Here is a 24,419-nt window from a genome sequence, read left to right as displayed (position 1 = left end):
AATATATGATGTACATTACCATGCAAACTTCCACCGAAAATTGGTTTGAACAAGATTTGGTAAGTAGTTTTTTTTAATACGTCATAAACCGCGCGTAAACCGCAATTTTATTATGTTACTTGTTGTTACGGAACCCTTCATGGGCGAGTCCGACTCGCACTTGCCCGGTTTTTTTAATTCGATTCAAACAATGCCAATGTTTTCCACTCCAGACGCCAACCAATCGTATAATGTATATATGACTAATAAAGACAAGGTAGAAATTCTAATGTAAATATCTATGATTAGGGGTCATCCATTAATTACGTCACACGAATTTCTAGGTTTTTTGACCCCTCCCCCCCTCCTTGTCACACTTGGTCACATTTAGCAAACCCCTCCCCCCTAGTGTGACGTCACATTTTTTCTACGAAATCGCCAAATCGAATTAAGTAAGTACCTAAGTATTATTAATATTTTATCAAAATATTTTTGACGATATAAATATTAGTAATTTTATAACCCAAAACTGCTTAGAAAAGAAAATTAAACGAATAAAAACGATTATCGTTTTAAAAACTTGTTATTTAAATGTATAGCGAATAAAATAATTTAAATAAATTTTCGGTTACTGATGAAGTTAAAGTGACGTCACAAAATTTGTGTCTCCCACCTCCCCCATGTCACAATATGTCACATTGACTGACAAACACAAACTAAAGATAAGCTCTAAAATTCCTTTTAATGGAATAAAAAAGGATTTCGCATAAGGTCATCGCATCAAAGATAGTGCGAAAATTCAGTACGAAAGAGATGCGTAAGACTGAAGATTAATATCGAAGGGTATAGTGATTCGTGATTAAAGATAAGGTAGGGGGAAAATTGGCAGTTCATGTCAGAATAAACTATTTGGCGCGGTTGCGCACACGGCGACGCACGGCTGTCTCAGCTCCGTAACTCTTATGTGCCCCTGGTACTCGTTACGGAAGCTTATTTTAATTTTAGTGGTTTTAGTGTAGAAAAAATTTAAATTATTCAAAATGAGGATTCAGAGTTTTTTGCGTCAGTGTTTGGGGACCACCATAAGTAAGTTTTTTGTATATTTATATAATTATAATTACTTTTTTGTCAAGTCCCCAATCCGCATTGGGCTAGCGTGGGGACTATAGCCCAAGCCCTCTCGCTCATGAGAGGAGGCCTGTGCTCAGCAGTGGGACGTATATAGGCTGAAATGATGATGATGATGAATTACTTTTTTGAGTAAAATTTTATTAGATTTTGTGGTATTGATTTTATTTTAACCGCCATTTTAACCGGTTAACAAATGCTTACTTACCTACGTATGTCTTATATCTATCCGGATGTTCTCTTCTTTAGGCTTCGTAAAATTTTATGAACTTTTTTTTGTCTATTCAGTTTTCGTATTTATTTTTCCAAAATGGCGTAATCTAAATTATGGGGATTCATGAGGTCTAAAGCTCACAGAGCCACTTTAAATTTGTGCATGTCGCATGTAAAGGGGCCCACTGATTAACAGTCCGCCGGACGGTATCGGCCTGTCAGTTAGAACTAAATTTTGACAGTTCCGAACAACTGACAGGCCAATACCGTCCGGCGGACTGTTAATCAGTGGGCCCTTTTAATCATACTGCAACCGTTTTAATAAATTTATTAAATAATATTTAATTGTATCTTTATTTTCTATAAAATAAGAATAAACCCTTAAATGGACTAGATTTAAAAAATCCACGATTTAAATCTCATTGGCATTTTATCATCCTATAAATTGTACGTATGCAAAAATACAACAATGTGATGTTTGTTATAAGGTGGTCATTTTTGGTTTAGAATACAGATACGGGCACAGGTATATATGCACACTATAAAGTTTTGTAGTAAGCTGAGCTTAGGAAATAAAAGCACCGCAAAGCTGTTAACTTATTTACATTTTTACAAAATGCATAGGTATAATTATCTATTCTTTTTAATCGATATGTAGGTACAATCAACAATGCGTATAGTGTACACTATTCTTTAATTAATTTAGTACTCAAGTTTACCTCGCCGTCTGAGTATCGTAATACAGCAAATACACTCCACATAATTAATTAATTGACAAAATGACCAGAGCGGCTACCGCGAAAACCGAAATTCGCAAATTGCAGGGATCTTTCTCTTTTACTCCAACGAAGGCGTAATTAGAGTAACAGAGAAAAATCCCCGCAATTTGCGAACTTCGATTTTCGCGGTTATAGCCCAGAGCTTCTTACATGAGCGGCACCGTGTATCACACGTGTTATCATCACCATACATAACGAGTAGGTACCTACAGGTTGCTACTATAGCATAGCTACAAATTTGTAACACGAGACTTGTAACATTACTGAAATGATTCTCTTGAGACCTGAGAGCGTTTTCACGTGTCCGATCTGATATAAGATACGACCACACAGAGGTAAAAATTTAAAAAGCGCCTTTTTACATTTGTTGTTCAAAGGGTAACCAACAAAAAAGGACTTCATGCCATACGACTCTGGCTAGCAGCCTTTATCCCATAATTATCCGCCATCTGATCCGATATCGTATCGGTTAATATGAAAGCGCTCTGAGACAATTCGATGACATCGCTTTTTCGCACCTGGCTCTAAAAACTTAATAATGCTACGAGTGTTATGATTCCAGTGGCCTTCCCGAAGTTCCTTCTCGGCTCCGGAACAGTATGGCCGTCCTACGCCCTGCTCATCCTCCAGAGCGCGTCCACGCCCCTCTCAGGACCCATCAGCCTCTTCGAAGAAGCCCTCATGGGCAGTCTACCCTACATCTCGAGCATTTTCATGTCGCCCTTCGGTGGAGTCATTGTTGATAAATTTGGGAGGAGGTGGAGTGGTATTTTTACTAATGCTGTAGTTGCGGTAAGTTTCTGGACCTATTAGAGTATCTGTACAGTCGATATCAGATATATCAGAGTAGCTAAGGAGCTCAAAAATATCTGAACACGCGCCCTAAAATCTTGAAAACGGTCTTCAGATATTTGTGAGCGCCTTAGCCGCTCCGATATGCCTGATGGTGACTGTATAAAGTATGTATACAAAAAAATTTAGTGCGTTTTTTACACGCTTTTATTTACTTTCACCTGACCGTTGTCTGTCTGTCTGTCGGTCTGTAATCAAATCTTGCAAGTTAAATTTGATCCACCTCCCGGTTACCGATTGAGCAGAAATTTTGCACGCATGTATAAATCGTATGACAATGCAATGTTATGGTACCATCGAGCTGATCTGATGATGGAGACAGGAGGTGGCCATAGGAACTCTGTCATGAAACATGGCAACCTAATTGTGTTAGGGGTTTTTAGAATTGTCTCGATGAGTATTAGCTGTGTGTCGTAAGAAAAGTACAGTCAGCGATAAAAGCTTGTACCAAAAATGGAATTTTTGCTAAAAACTTATTTTTATGTAAAATAATACTATTTTCTTTGTACCTGCAATCACGTACACAGTTAACTGACAGTACGTAAACCTTATAACAAAAGGCATAAGGTCCACCGATGGACAGTTAAGAGCGTTGCTGTTCATACCAACTTTTAGCAACGAAAACTAGAATCTGACGTAGATATAATTATGTAACGCCAATGTTCATGCCAAGTTTCATGTCATTTCAGCATGTCGTTTTAAAATGAGAGTGGTGGGTTCGTCTGACTCTTACGTCTCTGACAGACACATTCGAACGTACATACACTGACATCAGAATATTTGAAACATATTATTGAAGTGTTTGTGTAAAAAGTTACTATAATACAATACCTAATTTTACCTCCTGTCTAGATAATAACATTATTGCCTGTTTCGATAAAAAACGCAATATAATATCCATTTATCTGGTTTTACTTAACATCACTATCAACAAAAAATACCGTATTAATTATCGCGGACGATGGAATTTTGATGGTGAAGTGGGCCGAGGGTGGGCCAAGATAGATGCTTAACTTTTCGATTGGGAACTTCTCACTTTATGCTCGGGTCTCAATATTAGCATGTGTACACAACAAAGTGCTCTCTTTTTAAACAAAAAGGAAAGGGCAGAAGCACTGTTTTTGGCTCCCTTTGAACCTTTTTTGGTCAGTTTCAATGTATGGAGAACACTATGGTATTAAAATAGTTATTTACGATACAAGTGCGTAAAAGAGAAAATCCGAAACGAGTGGCGATAAATTAAAACACGACCGAAGGGAGTGTTTTAAATCGACACGAGTTGCGAATTATCTATTCGCACGTGTATCGTACAACGTTTTACAGTACATATAGCCCTTTAAACTTTTGACATCGCACGAAAAGTGCTATTTTACGCACTAGTGCGGAAAAATAGGACCATATGTACTGTAAAAATGTTTTTAAGTTTTGTACACGGTAACGAATCGAGTTAATAGTGTTACAAGTTTTTTTTTAATGAATTTATTTAATCGTATATACCTCCTCAAAGTGGAAAAAGTGGAAGTGCAAAAATACAGTGGCCACATATGGTACTTCTGCCCTATTTTTTCTGCACAAGCGTGATGAAAAGCATTGTCTGTAAAGTCCCATTTACACGGCACGAGAACTTGTATGCAATACCCGATACATTCCTAACTATAACTACAGAGTGCAATGAATTCAGTCGATCGAACAAAAATGTCCTTTCGCTTTTGGCTTCGGGCTTTAATTCACACTCTTTCGTGAATTGTTGTTTATTTACCGCCTTATATACTCAATGTAGGTACTTATTACTGTTCTTTCAGATATCGTGGGTGTTTGTTATTTACGGGACAACATCTCCGATGTTATTAATTGGAAGGTGTTTATTTGGCGTGAGCGGTGGTTTACTTATGCAGGTAATTTTACAAGCTTGCCATGTTAATTATTTTGTTAGTGTTGGTCAAAAAATAAAAAATAAATAAAAAACAAAATCTTGGAAGCTAAATTAGACCCACTTCCCGATACAGCTGAAATTTTTCATACATGCATATATGTAGATCGGATAACAATGCAATATTATGATGACATGGATCTCATGATGGAGAAAGGAGGTGGCCAAGGAGATTTTGTGATATAACAACGCAAACTAGTTGTGTTAGGGGTTGTTAGTAGTTGCCTTTGGAAAGAAAAGTACTTATAGTCAGCGATAATGTCTTGCACCATAAAAACTTAGATAGTTTAGAGTGGGACCCTGAAAAGTCTGCAGCGAATTTGATGGCCCACGCAGTGCAAGTGTTATTTATACGTCATAATTTCATAGAAGTTTGACGTTTAAAATAACACTTGGACTGCGTGGGCTATCAAATCTACTGCAGACTTTTCTTGGTCTGACTCTAATAATAAGTTCACGCTATCTTTAAAGCTGCAAAATTTATAAAGTAGTGATATACGTAATATTCGAACATAACTAAGAACTACGACAGAATAGCAAACCGCAACTAAATTAGTTGATTCGGGGATAAAATGGGAACACACAAGATTTCAGTAACAATACTACCCTACCAGGATGCCATAAAAGGTTAGAACTTTATTACAAAACGCAGACAATTCGTATCCATCTGGAACAATGAAGAATCAGAAGATATTCTGTAATTTTAGTTATTTGTAGTGGACGACGATCGGTTGGTGCTTCCGATCTCAAGAAATTAACTAGTAGGGCTACTTTTTCATTCTTCTGGCACTTTTTCAAGTAACTAAATTTAGAGCCGGAACACATTAGTAACTCGACATGATCTTGATCCCCGCGATACAGGCCCAGTGTTAGGTTCACTGCAAAGTGGTTTTGTTGCACCTATAAAGATGTTTTGATTTGATTCGCAGGTAGCCTGGGCATTCGCAGCAGAAGTGTCCGAAGATGCCTGCCGAGGTTTCATGTCTTCAATGCCATCAGTGATGTACGCTTTAGGTGCCCTGGTATCCATAATCCTTGGCTGGTTGACCACGTACCACAACATCGCATATATAAACTTTGGCTTGGCGGTCGCGAATGCGTTCACAATGTGGTTGCTTCCTGAGACCCCGGTGTATTTATGCTTAATTGGAAAACATGAGGTAAGTTGATACATCCGCTAATCAGTAGTTATAAGGTTTAGCAGAATATGTGGTCAATACGGACTGTAAAAACATCTTTTTATGCTGCTGACTTAAGACATACCTGAGCAATATGAAGATCTGATATAATATGGTACACTCAGCATTAAAAGTGGCGGACCAGTAGGTACATCGTCAAAAGTTAAAACCTCTCTAACAAAATGATATAAAATATGTCACTAAATATATGTAACACATTAAAACTTTTTTAGACACGAATTGTAGAGGTACCTGTATATATCTTAATTTGAAAAAGTAATCCAGAGTAGCATATACTATTGGCGCCTTGTTTCATACGCTATCGTATCTTTTTCCGAGTGGTTCGTTCCTCTATAAATTTCATTAAGAAAATTGAATGTAACAATTTATATTTCTAATAGGGTTGTGGTGAAGGTGTGGTCAAGGTTATTTTATGAAGAGAATGTTCCACAATATAAAGAGATCGACCTTAGTCTATTTTTTCTTGCAGGAAGCATTGAAATCGTTATCTTTCTACCGTGCATCTACGATCAAAGACAAGGCTGTAATCGATGAGATGGCAGAAATAAAAGCCAATCAAGACAACAAGCAGAAATCTGCGACACTAGTACCGACTGAAGGTAAAATAGACTGACATAGATATAAGAGACTGCAAGTCCAAAGTCCAAAGATATAATACTCCCTTTATAATACTCACTTTCCGTGTTATGTCCAATGTCCATAAAATCTAATCCATGATCCATAAAACCCCCTGCTAAGTCGGCTTTAAGCATACGGACAGGTAACTGTCCGTATGCTTAAAGCCGACAAGCTGTCCGTTAAGAGCACTCTATCGCCATAAACATTTTCTTCCGGTCAGCACAAAAACTCTCCTTGTCCAAGCTCTTGTTCTGCCTGTCCTTGATTATGCTGATGTTTGTTACACTAATCTCACTCAAGATTCTTTAAATAAATTTGACCGGCTACTTAATAGCTGCATTCGGTTCGTGTTTGGACTTCGTAAGTATGACCATATCTCTGCTTTTCGTAGAAAACTTAATTGGCTCCCTATACGAGATCGTAGGTCCCTTCGTATTCTGTGTACTCTCTACTCAATCTTGTTTGATCCGTCCGCCCCAGAGTATCTCCGCTCGAAATTTAAATTTGTTACCCCACGTCCAGGCACAGATCTCCGCTCTTCCCGTAGCCTTAAGCTCATTGTCCCCCAACATCGAACGGGTTTCATGTCCAATTCTTTCACTGTCCAGGCTATCAGGCTTTGGAACGGTCTCCCACTCTCTATCAGACAAGCGCAGACCAAATTCACATTCAAGCGCATGCTGCGCAAACATCTCCTTGACAAACTTTCTTCTTCGTCAACTTAATGATTCACACAAGGTATATAATTATGTATATTATGTATGTAAGTCTATTTGTATTAAGTATATGTGTAAGTTTATCACCATAGTTTATATTCATATAGAGTCTTGTTTACAAACTCATTTACTTTAAAGACACTGCACCTACTTAATCTTTCTGGTTTGACCCATTGGTTGACTGGTAGAGAATGCCTTAAGGCATTAAGTCCGCCATTTGTACCTTCATGTATTGTGCAATAAAGATTAAAATAAATAAATAACTGCAAAACCCTACAATGATCATAGCCTGACATGATATGCTCTTGGCCGGTTTTATTATTGGGGGTAAAAATATTATTAACAAAATTCTAAGACGTAGAATTTTATAAAATCATTTAGCTGTGATCCAAGTTTCCGGATGTGAGATGTATGTTGTCTTTTGTAAATACTATAAATAGGTTCCTAGTTAATAATGGCTATAGTTAAATTCTCTTTTTTCCAGAACCCGTGACACAGGATCCCGAAAAGCAAAATCTAGCGAATGAAGAATTCGTTCCGCCTGCAAAACTATCAGCTATGCAATATTTCCGTAAGAGACTGTTTTTTTTTCTGTTGTCCCTCTTACATTATTATCATTTTGTTTTGAAGACTCCTGCATTTTTTTGTCTCTCATTCCATGGCAGCTAAATATTTCTATATATAATAGCACCTATTAACTGTACTTAAAGGAAAAGTCTTTATCTTTGATTATGCAAACCTATTAACTACCAATGTGCTTGAACAAAACTCTTTAGAGAAGTTAGAAGGTTTAGTTACTTTTCTTCCTTGTTAATCTTGAAGACCAGTTACAATTAGAAATTTTTTCCAGGCATTTCTCCTGGAGCGCGCTGGTCCTTTATCGTCGTCACTATACTCATGACTCTCTCCATCTTCACGGGAGTTATCGCCATACAAGTGTACGGTGGAACACTGTTCCTCAAGGCCACCCCCTCTCTATCGCCTGACTTGTGCGCCGTTCTTCTGGCTTCCATCTTGATGGTGGGATCCATCGGTGGAGCGGCTTGCACGGATTTGTTTGGCAGAAGGGTAAGATAGATTTCAAGTTTCGCATGAATTTATTATTGTGTACGAAAATCCTTCCAAACTATTGAAAAGAATTGGAACTGCCGAAATGTTCACTTACATACTACGTTAGAGCATGCTGCATTCAGCAAGAGGTTAATTGGGATCTGTCCCCTAAAAATCTACGCTACGTTCAGCTAGGTGCCTGAAGCCCATGTAACGATAAAAGAGGCGAAGTTTCGAAAGAGTAAACATACTGACATCAATATTTAGTGTACATTGAGATATTTTGTCATAGGCACACTAAATTGAAGTCAGTATTTTCACGACATTTAAAATTTCCACTGTCGATATCTCTAAAATCCATGAAAAATTATATTTACCAACATTGAGACGTATAACTATATTTTAGTTTCTATTTGATACTATTACGTCAGATTAAATTCCACAGAAAAGTCTCAACACAAATACGATTTACAACCTATCTTCAGATAAAGTTTTCGTTCCTTATTTTTCAGATCTTATTGTCATCGGCATCTTTTATAAACGGGGTCTGTATGGTGCTGCTGGGTGTTATGGTGCGCTGGCCATTTGGCCCCGTGTGGCTGGTGCCGGCCGTTATACTGGTCTTCTGTTTCATTTTCAACTTTGGCGGTGGCATGATACCGTATGTGCTGTTGGCTGAAGTGTTTGTTCCTGAGGTGGGTTATAGTGTTTTTCGTTAACGTCTTTCAAATCTAACGAGCTGTTGTTTGTCTTCTGTCCTTATCCATAATTTTCACATTAGTGTTTGTTAGAAAAAGACAACATTTAACAGAAATTTTCTAATGTAGTATCATGTTTATAAATGGGTTTCTAGCCTCCTTAGACAAGTATAACGATAGTTACAGGAAAAGAGAGAAAGGCATAGATGATAAAATATCAAAAAGGTGAATGTGCTAAGAAGACACAAAATGAAACAGTGTTAGAGTAAGACAAAGAAAAGTCTGCAACGATTTTGATAGCATACGCAATGCAAGTGCTATTAATACGTTATAATTTCATAGAAGTTTGACGATTAAAATACACTTTCACTGCGTGTGCTATCAAAATTGTTGCAGACTTGTATGGTCTAACTCTATAGTTAAATGTACTTTGTAGATATATCAACTTGCCGATCGTTTTAATTTGCCTTGCCTTTTAAATTTCTATCTATTTTCAACAATATATTTCAATTTAAAACTACTTTCTTACAGGTAAAAGGCTTCTCGCAATCCATCATGATGCTATGGCTGTACCTCGTCAACTTCGTCCTTCTTCTAGTCTTCGTGCCAGCAGTAGAATTCATAGGCCTGGAAGTTGTCTTCTTCGTATTCGCGGGCTGTGCCTTCGCCTGCACATTATGTACCTATTACATGATACCAGAAACCAAGGGCATGAACCCTTATGTCATCGAGGAGTTGTTTACGACGAGGATAAAGGAAGGAAGGCGGTGGGCGAGCCCTACTTCTGACAATAAATAAAGTGTACAAAATAAGATTGACAAAAACTTCAGGAACAAGTCTTATTTTAGTTAATATAGATCTGTGAATAGAAGATTTTCTACGGTGGACGTGAAGTACCCAATGAGCAATTTATGACCAATGTGATAAAATCATATCATATTAACTGTCTTTGGGCTATCTAGAGGTTTGTAGCCAGCGGTGGGATAAAATATATTGCTGATGATAATAATATGATGAGGTTTGTATTGGAACTGAAGAAATAACATTTTAATTAAACCTTTTAAAGACTAGTTAAGTTCCTGAAATGGGCCCCGAACAAACTGTCCTCTAGAAACAAAATTACTATGTAATTAAAAGAGGCATATATACTTATCCAGTGATATCATATTATGTACTTATAAAATAACTTAATTTAATAAATATTTATAAGAATTTCCTGCTTGTTTTATCTCAACTGAATTCTAACCATAAGGTCCAAGTAGATTTTGATTTCTAAACTAAGTAATACTTTTTCTCGAAAAGTAAAGGTTTGAATAATGTTCTCTGTAGGTAGGTATGTGTCATTTTAAGCTAGTTAATACTTAAATGAATAGCTGGGTAAGCTAGAAGTTTACGTACCTGATGATATTATGTGTCATTCGGAGCAGTCTACAGAAAAATCTGTCAATGTATATGATGGGAATTAGGTACAAGATGTGTCTGCCCACATTGACAGATTTTCCCGCCAGACATAAAGTCAATGTAACTAATTCCGTCATAGGGACTATTCCATCTACGATCGTATATTTCTTTGATTTTTAATCGTAGGAAAATGGCCTTATCCTTTTGATTGCTGAAACTAAAAGCAACCGCTGCTATGTCGATGAAATTATCAATGTTGTTCGACTAAAACGCTAGTGGACGGACTAGCCTCTATGACGGAAATATCCACATTGACCTTATCTCACATCTGCCATTTGGATCCGACGGACACATAATATATACGTACGTAAATCCCTAGTAATACAAAGTATAATAGATATTAACTGCTAAAAAAACAATGCACTGACGTCCTCTATATACATTTATTTATTTTCATAAATCTAGATCTATAACAATATTGGTCTCCTCATTTCACTTCTTAGATTCAATATAATGGCTGATTTGTGTCATGACAGTAAATTTTGGTATAAATTATCACATTTTTATCACAAAATGTATTCACAATTAAATTGCTAATATTATTTGTCTAGTTGTAACAAGTGCGCCTCCTTAAGATAATTTGGGTCACTATCGGTTGGTTACTCGATTAAGCAATGTTTTATACTACGTCAATGGCAAACAAGTATACGGCCTGCCTGATGGTAGGCAGTCTTCGAAGCCTATGGATGCCTGCAATTCCATAGGTGTTACATGCGCGATGCCACACCCTCGTTGAGCTCTGGCAACCTTACTCACTAATTCAAATAAGCGATTTCCCTAATTGAGCAAAGTATGTGTGAATATACCTTACAATACCTAATAACGATATTTGTATTTCTAAAGGAAGCGCATTTGCCCCAAATATCTTCATTGTCATGTTCCTTAGGGAAAATCCCCTCAGAATAGATTCTCGTCCTCCAGATTCGTTCCTCCAAATCTACATTCGCTCACATTGCATTCACTGAACGTGACGTAACCTTAGAATCGGTTGCAGCAAGCTTGAAAACTTTGACAGTTTGCTATAGAATGACGGTTACCGTCGCCATATTTAAAGTAGATCAGTTCATCGATTGTGTGTTGTGCAACCCGCCCTTAAGGATGACTCGCGCTAGAGCAGCCGAGGTCCGGGCCGAGGCGTTTGACACTTCGTTTCCTATAACCTCTAGCCGCCCAGAGACCTATAAAAAGGTCTCCTGTTCCATTCTAATTTGAACTTTGTGTTGACAAAATAAAATTTAATTTTGCTTGGCAAGGTTTGACGTATGGGCGGCTAGAGGATAATGTGTGATCTATGAAGTGTGGGAAGCCTCGGCCCCGACCTGGACCATTTTGACGTGAGTCGTTCTTTATTCTTATACTTCTTAAAACAATTTTAGAAACTAAATAGGAATAAGAGTTCAACACGAACCCTCAACATGGCAAGAATCACAGTCGTACAACACCTTTAACAATGTCATCATACAACTTCCTCGTCAACGGAACATACTCTCCTGTCTTCTGGTCTAGGAAATACATAGGGTCCTCATGAAGGTCCAATGTGTATGCTTGTTCTATTAAATCTTTCTTACGCAGCTTGAACGTAGAAGTGAGTGGAGGCTCGGGTAGGACTCTGAGGAAAAGAGGCCTGGCGTACGCAGGGAGAGAAGACTGTAGACCTTTGGTGAGGTAGGGGATGTCGAGTTTCTTCTCCGGGTCTGCGATGGCCGCCATGCCCGCTTTGCCTTCTACATTTGGAATCTGAAATTTTGAAGTTGTAAATCTACAACCATCTACAATGTAAGTACCGTCGGATAAAAAGTTAGTTCAAAATACTGTCTCAAAAATTTTGACGCAGTAGTAGAGAAGATGACTGTAGGTATTTATTTTATTTCATCACTTACAAGTGTTCATTTGCAAATGAAAAATCTTAGATTTACACCCTTATATACGGTTTTTATAGAATAAATAGCAGGTTTCTTAAGTACATTTTTCTTGGTTTAATATGGCAAAGGCAATTTTGAAACTTACAGAAACTCCATAAACTATAGCATCCTTGAGTCCAACGAGCGTGCTTATGACTCCTTCCACTTCTGCCGTAGACACGTTTTCGCCTCGCCACCTTAAATTAATAAAATAAATAAAATGGAAAATTCTTGCAAAAATTGACCAAGTAACACGCATAATAGTACCTAAACTAGACGGCGATAGGTATATATCAAATAATGATAGATATGCAATAAACCAGTGTATGTAGGTATAAGATTGAGCTGTATCTGACGGGAACGGGACCTAGCGCGCGTCACCTCTATGAGGAGCTGTCAAAGCGCCTCATGGAGGCCTCCGGTAACCAGAGGGCTGGCCAATATTTTGCCCAAAAGACTGATCCTTTGATAGCAATGCTGACATTGCTATCCAGCGGGGCAATGCGGCCAGCCTTCTGGACACCCTACCTACGGGCCAAGACTTAGGGCAATTTTTTTATTTATAAGTGTTTTTATTTTGTTGTAAAATCTCTTATTAAATAAATAAAAATTGCTGTATCTGTGATCTCGTAGTTTTTAGTAGCAGAGTAGTTCTGTTAGTTGAGTTTAAGGAATCTGTTAAGTCAATTTTAGTATTACGGATCTTAATTGTCTACAAATAGCGGTCTTCAGAAACGCACCGTTACTTAGCTTACCTAAATGTATCTCCAGTCCTATCTTTAAAGTAAAAGTACCCGAAGTGGTCCATAACCAGGATATCTCCGGTATTGAAGTAGCAGTCTCCCTCCTTCTTTACATTGCGGACCATCTTCTTGTCTGAAGCAGTCTTGTCAGCGTAGCCCGCGAATGTGAGGATGGCTTTTTTCGCGTCTATCTTGCCAAGTAATAGACCTAAAATAGAGATTTTATAAAACTTCTGCCAAAGATTTGCTAAAAAAGAATAATTTCCTAAAAATGATGACTAGAAAAAGCACTGAAGAGCATTAAAAATGTGTTCATTTTGTATAGAATTTCAGTACACGTATATACCTTGCTGCCGTTGCTTTTGAATGTGATTTATCCGAGAAACTAACTAGCTGACAAACGGTTACTTATTTTGATCTTCATATTTTTTTATATTCCAGTATTATCTATGATATAATCTGGTTTCTTATTGTCATAATTACCAGGTTCATGAGGTCCACAGCTTATACATCTTCCGTCACTGTTCCTTAGTATTTCACCGGTAATTTCATCGCATCTGAAACGTAAATGTTAAACATAAAGACATTGAAATCTAGCTATCCCAGCAAACGTTACAAATAAAAGAGGGCAACTTGTTTTTATTTAAGTACACTTGACGTACCAGACCAATAAGATGGACCGATCAACCCTGATACTGACCACAATACTCATACATGAGGGACCGACCAAAGAGAGAGAGAGACTTATCAGTAGTATTTCAGACCTACTATACATCAAGTAAACTTACTTACTTACTGCCGTGGCGCAGCGACCCGAAGTGGATCTTGGCCTCTGACACTAAGGAACGCCATGCTTTCTGTCCAATCGACGGCACCGAGTTCGTTCAGATCTTTCACGACCTCATCGCACCAGCGATACCTAGGACGCCCAACCGGTCGTCGACCATCCGGACGGCCCGAGTACGCTCTCCAAACCGCTCGATCTTCACCCATACGGACCACGTGCCCGAGCCATCGGAGTCACATCAAGTAAAGAAGAGTTTTAAAAAGCTTCTTCTATGGTGGAAAAATATAGTTGAACGATGATAGTTATGAGAAGAAGTAATTCAAAAACTGACTTACTTGACTAGAGTAAGAGGATAAATTGATGATACAAGCCGGCTCAAGAAACCAATGGCTCCCACTTTTGAATCCAAGTTAACTGCAAAAAATAACAAAATCACATTTAGGGACATCTGAATAATAACCTACAGGGTAATAAACCAATGGTGACGGCCTTTAACTAATGTTGCCGATTTAGACTTTTAAAATTATCGCTTGTAGAGAAATATTTTGTGATTTTCACGATAGCCCCGTATAACTCTGCCAGACGATCAGTCTGGCCTTTTCTATAATTATCAAAATATACAGCCTCAGCCCGTAGCCCGTTGCCAATTCCTACGTATACTCACTCAAATTTATGTTCTTCTTGGATGCCTCATAATATATTTGCGAACTTAGTGTATTTGCTCACGATATAGCCAGTTTCAACTAATACTCACTCAAGTTGCTATTCCCCTCTGTCGCTCCGTAGAACTCCATCACCCTCTCGACGCCGAAGCGCTCGACGAACTCCTGCCAGATCTGCGGCCTTAGTCCATTGCCCATGATCACACGCACTCGGTGCGCCCGGTCGCTGGGTGAAGGTGGAACTGCCAGCAGATAGCGGCATATCTCACCGATGTATTGGGCTGCCTGGAATTGTGTAAGTAGGTTTCATCGTAAAAGTCGTTAATATTTTGAGTAGCAAATTTTAATTTCAAATTTTCCCATGGCTGTCTTATTGGGATAAAACCCTTACAGATTGCCAAATAGATTATCAGGCCAAACAGGAGTCAGCAATTTTGGTTCTAAGGCGTTACTTAATTGGTTAGAGAAGGCGACTCACAGTGCATCCATGTTTCGCGACATCTTTCCAATAGTTCGAAGCAGAGAACTTCTTCCTAAGCACCACTGTGCTGCCCAGCACCAGCGCTTGCCCTGCACCAAGGACTCCGCCCGCCGTGTGGTGCAGTGGAAGAGGATCGTACACGACGTCGGATGATGATAGCCGTGCTGATGTGTGGACTCCTAGTGGGATTAGGAGATACCTGGAAGGTTTACATGGGCCATTTTAATTACAACTACTGGTTGTACACAGGTACACAACACCTTTTTTGGATTTTCGTATGATACATCAAGTCAGAATCTCGAGTTGGAGAGTAGGAGAAAAAAAAGTGTCCAACTTTAAATAAGATGTCCCACATGTTAGTAATTGTAAATATTGTACAAGCAACTTATGGGAGGGGTAGGACCTCATCTTAGCACTTCTACATTTTTCACGGTTTAGACTTTGGATCTTAAAAGAGTCTTTGCACTGTTTTTGGTTGATCCCAATATTTAGCGCCGGTACTGAATATTAAGTAAATGACTGCCATTTGATCTGCTAATCCAAGGGAGAAAATAGGAATTCCCCGTGTTTTTGCAATGTTTTCCTTTACCAAACAGCAGCAGGTGATTGTCAAGAAATTCGGCTAAAACGGGGTATGTGCAGGAGCAGTATCTTAAAGAATTATATCTTAATATTGCATTGCAGCTAGGGTAGTTGAAACCTCACCTGATATTAGTAATAACAGCAGCCTTAGGAAACCCAGTAGTCCCACTAGTATAAATATACATGAGCGTGTCCCGCGGGCTGGCAGTGCCCGCCTCAGTAAAAGGTGCTGCACTCATCTCCGTCAGCTCTGACGCGAGAGGCGCGGCATCCTGTAGTATTGTAGCTGGCTTCTCCAATGGACGGTCAGGAGAGTTGAACTGGAAAAGGGGTATGTCGTGGATTTCGCTCCGGATTTCTTTGACGCCTGGAAATTTTAAAGAAATATTTATTTCATAACTTGATATTACAAAGGGGCAGTACAGTGATCCCCATACTAGGATTAGCCTGTGACGTGGGGGTCTAAGCGAAAGACCAATTATTATTAAAGCTACTACATTAAAATTAAAACTATTTTTTTTATACTACTGATCCAACTAAGTACAAGAAGACTCAAGTCGGTTAAAAAGGATAGTAAGTAGAGAAACGCTCTCTTGAGTTCTAGCAAAGTCATACGACATTATGAAGGTACTAGGAAAGCATAACCAACTCACCATCCGCCAGCTCATCCCCAAACACCAACGCCTTACACCCAGCGATCTTCAGACAATGCGTCAACTGAGCGCCTCTAAGGTTCGTATTAACCAGGGCCGTGGTAACCTGGAGCTTGGCTAGACCTAGCCAGATGAAGACGTATTCCGGCTGGGTCTCCATAAAGAGCGCGATGACCTCGCCGCTTTTGAAGCCCTGGCGTTTGAAGTACCAGGCGATGCGGTTGCTGAATTCTTCTCCCTGGAATTAAGGGAGAAAGTTTGATAGAAAAGTCTAGATAGTAGTGCCGTGTGCCAAGATTCAGACGAGGTTTTAAGATTTGATGCTTGGAGGTAGAAGAAAGCTAGAATAGAGTCCGTCTATTTGAATAGAACAAAGTCGAGTATCATTATAAACATCATAGTTTCATTATAAAAATATATAATGATATTGCCACACTTTGCCATAGTAAATGCCATGCAGAGTTATTTTGATCTGACCCTAAGTAACAGATAGGTAACTAATAAAATGTACAAACCTTCCTTATTTTACAACCAGGGGGCCGATTTTTGAATTTCGACCACTCGATTTCGTGTATTTCAAAAAATAATATCTCCACTACTAGGCATTTAAATTCTACTAATAGAATTGAAATCGAGTGGTCAATACCAATAGATTCCAAATTTTGATCGCTCGTATTTCTAAACTTAGAATTTCGCCATTTTCCACCGATTTTCGAGTGACGAAATCGAGCGATCGAAATTCAAAAATCGGTCCCCAGGTCTTGGACCCTCATTGTGTAAATGACATATTATTATATTATATTATGAGGATCTATGAACTGAGGTGGCAATGTACTAAGACAGAATTTACGTTTTAACAGTTAGGTACCCAACGAAGCCTTCATTTACCCCAGAGCTGATCAGTCACGATCAGATGATTTAGATGTTTATGTGACTTATCAGCTCAGCTACCAATAGGTATTGGTTGGCTCAGACTGCACACAACACTGGTTGCCTGGCAATCTTATGCTTTGAATTCGGCAGCCGTATTAGGTGAACGACCATTATAATTACGCACAAAGTTGATGGTCATACATAATGAAGTACCTACATACAATTTCTTACCAGGCGCCTAGACAACAATTTCCATAACCATGACACCACATTGTGTTTTTTAACCGACTTCCAAATCCCAAAGGAGGAGGTTATCAATTCGGTTGTATGTTTTTTATTTTTATTTTTATTTTTTTTAATTTTTTTTATTTATTTTTTATTTTTTATGTTTGTTACTCCATATCTCCGTCAGTACTGGACCGATTTTGAAAAATATTTTTTTGATTGTATGTATATGCATACAGATTGGTCCCGTTTTTGTCAAAATCCAGTTCTGATGATGGGATCCATGAGAAATCGAGGGAACTCCTCAAATTTTAAAGGCATGCGTATAAATTTTTGTATTTTCATCAGAAAATCAAGCATTTTCATTAAAAACTGTCGCATTTGATGAAGTGGAACTGCTGATGATGATCAGAACGGAACTCTTCAACGACGTATAGTTCACGTTTGGCGACTTGTCCTCTTCGTTATGTTTGTTAAGCAAGTTTAGTTTTTAAGCCACAATTTTATCAAGCTTGAGTTCTGATGATGGGATCCATGAGAAATCGAGGGAACTCCTCAAATTTTAAAGGCATGCGTATAAATTTTTGTATTTTCATCAGAAAATCAAGCATTTTCATTAAAAACTGTCGCATTTGATGAAGTGGAACTGCTGATGATGATCAGAACGGAACTCTTCAACGACGTATAGTTCACGTTTGGCGATTTTTCCTCTTCGTTATGTTTGTTAAGCAAGTTTAGTTTTTAAGCCACATTTCTGTCAAGCTCGAGTTCTGATGATGGGATCCATAAGGAATCGAGGGAACTCCTCAAATCTTAAAGGCATACGTATAGATTTTTTTGTATTTTCATCATAAAATCAAGCATTTACATTAAAAACTGTCGCATTTGATGAAGTGGAACTGCTGATGATGATCAGAACAGAACTCTTCAACGACGCATAGTACATGTTTGGTGATTTCGAATTTCGATTTTGACTTGGACTGGGACCCGGACTCATACCCGGATCCGGTTCGGACCCGGACTCGGACTCGGACTCCGACCCGGACTCGGACCCGGACTCGGACCCGGACTCGGACTCGGACCCGGACCCGGACTCGGACCCGGACTCGGACCCAGACCCGGACTTGGACCGGGACTCGGACCCGAACTCTGACTCAGAGACCCGGACCTTGACCCGGAAAACCACTATGATACCTAAACTAAATAAACCACTATGATTACCTATCATAAAATGTGGGTATGATGATGCCAAACCCCTCCCGCTCAAACTCCCGTACACCGCACCGCATGCGCCGTTAAGTGGGTTAGGTTAGGTTTGAACTGCGATCCTCACAGAACCGAACAAAAGTGGGTTAGGTTTGGTTAGAACTGCGAGTCTTACAGAAACGAAATGCTACTAGAAAAGTGGGTTTGATTAGGTTCGAACTGCGATCCTCACAGAACCGAACTGCTATCAGAGAAGTGGGTTAGGTTAGGCTAGATAACTACGACCCTTACGGAAACGAAATGCTCTAGAAAGTAGGTACTGGTTTTACCTCCTTTTCTACATAGTGCACCATCTACCATAATCTTTCACCGGGCCCCATAGAAGTCGGTTTTTTTTTCTTAAAAATTATTTGTTATATAATGATATTGAAATGACGACTGCAAGAAATGGCTGCAATATCGTGTTTTTTTTATTTAAATACTTTATTTAAGAAGAATTTAAAGAAATACAAAAAAATACGCATTTATATTTTGTGTTTTAAGTTTATAAAAATTTGTCAGGTGCCTGCTGAGTCATCTCCGCCCAACGTAACATCACCCTAATGCTTGTCTATTCTTCCAGATTCATACCTTACATAATGTCTAACCTATCGGAATGTCAGATGACGGTCGCCCATGTGACGAATGCCTTCTTGTCAGGATCCTGTCGAGCCACCTTGGCCCATCGCTACACAACTGTCATGCGTCTTATCTAGGATCCTTGATATAAACAGTGTCTAACCTGCCGGAATGTGAGATGACGGTCACCCATAACAAATGCCTTCTTGTCAGGATCCTGACGAGCCACCTCGGCCCAACGCTACACCACTGTCATGCGTCTTATCTTGGATCCGTGATATAAACAGTGTCTAACCTGCCGGAATGTGAGATGACGGTCACTCATGACGAATGCCTTCTTCTCAGGATCCTGTCGAGCCACCTTGGCCCATCGCTACACAACTGTCATGCGTCTTATCTAGGATCCTTGATATAAACAGTGTCTAACCTGCCGGAATGTGAGATGATGGTCACCCATAACAAATGCCTTCTTGTCAGGATCCTGACGAGCCACCTCGGCCCAACGCTACACCACTGTCATGCGTCTTATCTTGAATCCGTGATATGAACAGTGTGTAACCTGCCGGAATGTGAGATGACGAATGCCTTCTTGTCAGGATCCTGTCGAGCCACCTTGGCCAATCGCTATACCACTGTCATGCGTCTTAACTTGGATCCGTGCTATAAACAGTGTCTAACCTGCCGGAATGTGAGATGACGGTCACCCATGACGAATGCCTTCTTGTCAGGATCCTGACGGGCCACCTCGGCCCAACGCTTCACCACCGTCATGCCTTTCTTCTCCCACATCCAGATCTTGAACATAGTGACCAGGAGGACTCGGAGGCCTCTGGAAATAGAACATTTTCTTAACCCTAAACTTGGCAGTGTGCATTCTTATGCACGTTACACTTTTTAAAAATCTACGCAAAAAGTAAACAGCTTCATATTATTTTTTGACGCATATTTTTCCACTTGATACTATACTTAATTGGTAAAAAAATGTTTTATGTCGCTGGCATATCTAATTTTGAATGTAGCACGCAAAATGTCAGGCGTCGAAGCTGCGTCTACGCATCGTATGGGAAAAGTGGTACTTTTTAGTGATTTCCTTTTAGATTTGGGTCTATTTATGATTGTTACATAAAAAGTGAATATATATTCTATACAATAACGTATTTTTATTAGTCATTGCATTGTTGTTATAGATAGCATGAACTCGTTTTATCTTATGTATTTACAAATGCACACCGCCGGCTTCTCTACTAACAACATGCTTTTTTAAATGTATCTTTAAAGATACATTGCCAGGTTAAGGTTCCAGAATATTCATTGTCATTCTAAGAAATTATTGAGATTTTAGGACAAATTACGACATTCTATTATTAAAAGTATTTAACTACATCCTTCAAGTGTCATAAATATTACAGATAAGGCTACAGCAACGAAATAGAGCTCGCTATCGGGTTCCTCTTATTCCTCAACTCGGAGTCAGATCAGAAATAGACAGCAGCAGTTGCCTCCATTTTTACCATCTTACCTAGAGAACCTAGACTTGTCATCAGACAGCGATCATGAAACAACAGATAGCGACCTCATCCCAGTGACCACTGCTAGCCATGACCAGCATGCCACCACCACCATCGCCAAATCAGGTAACATTGCTAGTACATTCAGAATGAGTCTCCAACTACAAGACAAACAGCAAATCTCTCTGAACAAGCAAATTCGAATGCTCCGACATCATCCCATAATCCTATACCATCGCTATTTTCAGGTTTATCAATCTTACATCCTACTCTTTAGCTTCAATGCTTGCAGTAGCTACTCGAATCAATCTTACATCCTACTCTTTAGCTTCAATGCTTGCAGTAGCTACTCGATAAAAAAAAAAATTGTGACTAAAAAGAAGCCAGTCCGATCAAAACCTCTCACACTATATTGGAAATGTAGCGATTTACGGGAGTTGGGCTAGTCAAAATTAAGTAGAAGTTTTCTAAAGGCCAGTAGTCACAGATAATGTGTAAAAAAATAAGCCAAATAAAATGTAGGTAGCTGTTGCAGGGGAAGGAGCACTGAAGCTGCAGAGTAGAATGATAAACCTGAAAATGGCGATGATATATGATTATGGGATGGTGTTGTGGCAGGTTTAGAGTTCAGACAGGCTTACTGATCGTCTCGTAGTTGGAGACTCACTCTGAAGATGTACTAGCAATGTTACCTGATTTGGCGATGGTGATTGATGGCATGCTGGACATGGATAGCAGTGGTCGCTGGGCTGGGATCGCTATCTGTTGTACCATGATCGCTGTCTGATAACAGATATAGGTGCTCTAGAGAAGATGGAGGCAACTACTAATCTATTTCTGACCTGACCCCGGGTTGAGGAACAAGAGCAATCAGATTGCGAGCTCTTTTTTGTTGTTGTAGCCTTATCTGTAATACCTGTGGCACTTGAATGATATAGTTAAATACTTTTAATAAATAGAGTATCGTAATTTGTCCTAAAATCCTAATAATTTCTTAGTAAGACAGTAAATATTCTGCAACCTCAACCTGGCAATGAATCTTTAAAGATACATAACTCACCTCACAGTAAACCTGGCAGTGTCTCTCCTAGGATACATACCTAATTTAATGTTAATTTGTGAATCCTTGGCAGTGTGCATTTAAAGATACGTTGTATAAATAAAAAACTAAAATACATCGATTTTTAGTGTTCCGTACAAAACTTTGTTTACGGAACACTTATGGGATCACTTCGGTCTTGCAAATCAGTTAAATACGTTTTTCTCAGAGACCGTTTGACATAGATACCTAAAATTTGGAACAGTTATAGCAATTACCACCACTCATATTGTAAATAAGTCAAAACTGCTTATTTCTTATTAAAGGGGGAAATTTAGGGGGTTGAGAGGGGTAGGCTGAAATTTTTTTCATTTGTAAGAATCGTGTGGGGTACCATTAGAAAGCTTGCAAAAAATTGAGTCGATGGACTGATTTTGACTTCATTTTAGACTGCAATAGTTTCGTCAAAAAATGCATTTAAAGTTGCAAGTTTTCATACAAAAATTTTCACCTCTGTCCTGGCGATTTTCGCGAAATCTATAGCTAACAGGCACCTGACCAGTCAATACCCAACTTAAAGAAGCATGGAGACGGCGGGAAAATTATCAGCTTAACTTTATCTTTATTAGTTTTTCAACTGCAGCTTGACCTTTGGTTGCTTAGGGCTAGCTAACTGATGCTTACACTGGTCAATTCATATTAGGCGAGAAACATCCTTAGTTAAAACTTTGGCATTGAAATTTATGACTTATGTCTTTGACACAAAGTTTAATTCTGCTTGCTTATTTTTGTGGGATATTTAATTTTATCTCAATAGCCTACTATAAGTATGAGAGAGATCTACAAAATACGACCTTATTATATTGCAAATAAGTTTCAATTTCGCACGGGCTTTCCAACCAATGGACTAGGCATCTCACGAATCTGAAAAATTCAAATTAAGAATTCCGTTCTTGACTGTCGTTGTGTTTTTTTTTCCACAATAGGACACATAGAGTTAGTAAGGCGTATAGAGATAATAAAGTCATTTAATATTTATGAACAGCTTTGGCCTCATGTATAGATTTTATTGAGAGTATCTGATTCGTCGAAACAATATACACAATATTCCTTTTCATTAAGTACCATTACATTTCTGTATCAATTGTATAATTATAATAACTATTAATTATATTCAGTACTTATGTATATTTTTGAACGGATCGGTGAGCAACAAGATTCAGGGCTATAACCGCGAAAATAGAAGTTCGCAAATTGCGAGCATTTTTCTCTGTCACTCTAATTACGCCTTCATTGGAGTAAAAGAGAAAGATCCCCGCAAATTGCGAATTTCGGTTTTCGCGGTAGCCCCTCAGTCCTGTTACGAGAAAATAATTTTGGAAGGCATTAATAGTACGTATATGACAGTTAAATATCACAGTTTTTAGAAACAAAGGTAAAATTGACGAAATATTTAAAGTAAGCCGATCTTGTTTTTTAGCAGTTCTAAATAATATTAAAGTGTATATATATGGCATAGAACTAGAAACAAAATCAAATAAAATATAATAATGAGTTCTAAATTCAAATTGAAGGAGTATACATTTAAGGTAGGTATTATAGGCCAAGCGCGCACCACGATATTAATTTTTGCGACACGATTTTAGAATCGCGCTGTAATATATCGCCATAGATTTATAAGGCGTAGATTCCTAGTTCGTACACCCCCAGTGAAGCCATTTCAAGTGCGACGTCACGTGTCACGTCACACTCGTATCATCGTATTCGAACGGCCCTCGCAGTACTCAAAGTCAAATCGGTATGTGTACACCTCCCGTTTAAAATTCAAAAACTACAGGAAAGATGGTTGTTTGTACAGTGAATGGGTGTCACAACACATCATATAATAAAAACAAACCGCCTGATATTGCATTTCACGCGTAAGTATCGAGATTAATGTGATATTTTTACATAATCGTAAATACAAAAATCCAAATTTTCGTCAGCCGCCATTTCTTCTAAATGTTGCCAGTGTAGTGAATATTTTTTCCTCCAAATGGGACATGGCGTCTACATTCTAAAATAAATACGCTCAATTAAATTTCATTGTATAATTATAGAAAATTATAATTAAGCTAATTATTTAGGTAAGTATTTACTTTTTTCTTATTTTTATTTTGTGTCATGTTCGTTTCAGTTTTCTGACTGATCGGAATGACGCAATATGGAAACATTGGAAATGGACTAAACACAGTCGAATATGCTCTGTCCTATTTAAATTTATTCTTATTATTTTAAGCACATTTGTTAAATAAATAAAAATAGTAAAAACTTATCAGCTATTTATTTAATCCTTATTTCACAAAGTACAGAAATGCAACAAATCCCGAAATAAACAAAAAGCTTTTGCTACAAAACCGAATCTACACACTTCCAAATTATTAATAACCAAGTGTGGATGTTGTTAAAATTCCTCTACTTTGAGAGAAGTAAATGAATACTGGCGACATATTTTGTATATATGTGTGTGTTTGCTGAG

General features: G+C 38.4%; 2 protein-coding genes across 4 annotated transcripts in view; one reads left to right on the top strand and one right to left on the bottom strand.

Annotated features, from left to right (window-relative positions):
- Window positions 1-871: 871 nt before the first annotated feature.
- Window positions 872-10,377, top strand: LOC134673739 (facilitated trehalose transporter Tret1-like). Its single transcript, XM_063531755.1, has 9 exons — window positions 872-1,065; window positions 2,662-2,891; window positions 4,754-4,846; window positions 5,811-6,041; window positions 6,550-6,679; window positions 7,899-7,985; window positions 8,265-8,482; window positions 8,977-9,159; window positions 9,694-10,377. Exons 1-9 carry the CDS (start codon window positions 1,020-1,022, stop codon window positions 9,958-9,960), a joined length of 1,485 nt encoding a protein of 494 aa, XP_063387825.1. The 5' UTR covers window positions 872-1,019; the 3' UTR covers window positions 9,961-10,377.
- Window positions 10,378-10,992: 615 nt separating this feature from the next.
- Window positions 10,993-24,419, bottom strand: part of LOC134673732 (long-chain fatty acid transport protein 1) — a 28,791-nt gene continuing 15,364 nt past the window's right edge. Inside the window, exons 3-12 of one of the 3 annotated variants that reach the window (XM_063531741.1) lie at window positions 20,033-20,183; window positions 16,433-16,670; window positions 15,903-16,146; window positions 15,195-15,396; window positions 14,809-15,001; window positions 14,390-14,468; window positions 13,751-13,824; window positions 13,280-13,475; window positions 12,631-12,721; window positions 10,993-12,360 (exon numbers count right to left, since the gene is read on the bottom strand). In XM_063531741.1, coding sequence (XP_063387811.1) covers window positions 12,049-12,360; window positions 12,631-12,721; window positions 13,280-13,475; window positions 13,751-13,824; window positions 14,390-14,468; window positions 14,809-15,001; window positions 15,195-15,396; window positions 15,903-16,146; window positions 16,433-16,670; window positions 20,033-20,183 — 1,780 coding nt within the window. In that variant the 3' untranslated portion in view covers window positions 10,993-12,048. Of the gene's footprint in view, window positions 12,361-12,630; window positions 12,722-13,279; window positions 13,476-13,750; window positions 13,825-14,389; window positions 14,469-14,808; window positions 15,002-15,194; window positions 15,397-15,902; window positions 16,147-16,432; window positions 16,671-19,517; window positions 19,622-19,649; window positions 19,695-20,032; window positions 20,184-24,419 lie in introns of those variants that run through there. The other 2 variants (XM_063531743.1, XM_063531742.1) reach the window with 2 other exon arrangements.

Source organism: Cydia fagiglandana, chromosome 19 (genome assembly GCF_963556715.1).
Source record: "Cydia fagiglandana chromosome 19, ilCydFagi1.1, whole genome shotgun sequence".
NCBI classification, from domain to species: Eukaryota; Metazoa; Arthropoda; class Insecta; order Lepidoptera; family Tortricidae; genus Cydia; species Cydia fagiglandana.
Note: the sequence above shows the minus strand (reverse complement) of the source record. Positions and strands in the feature narration are given on the sequence as shown.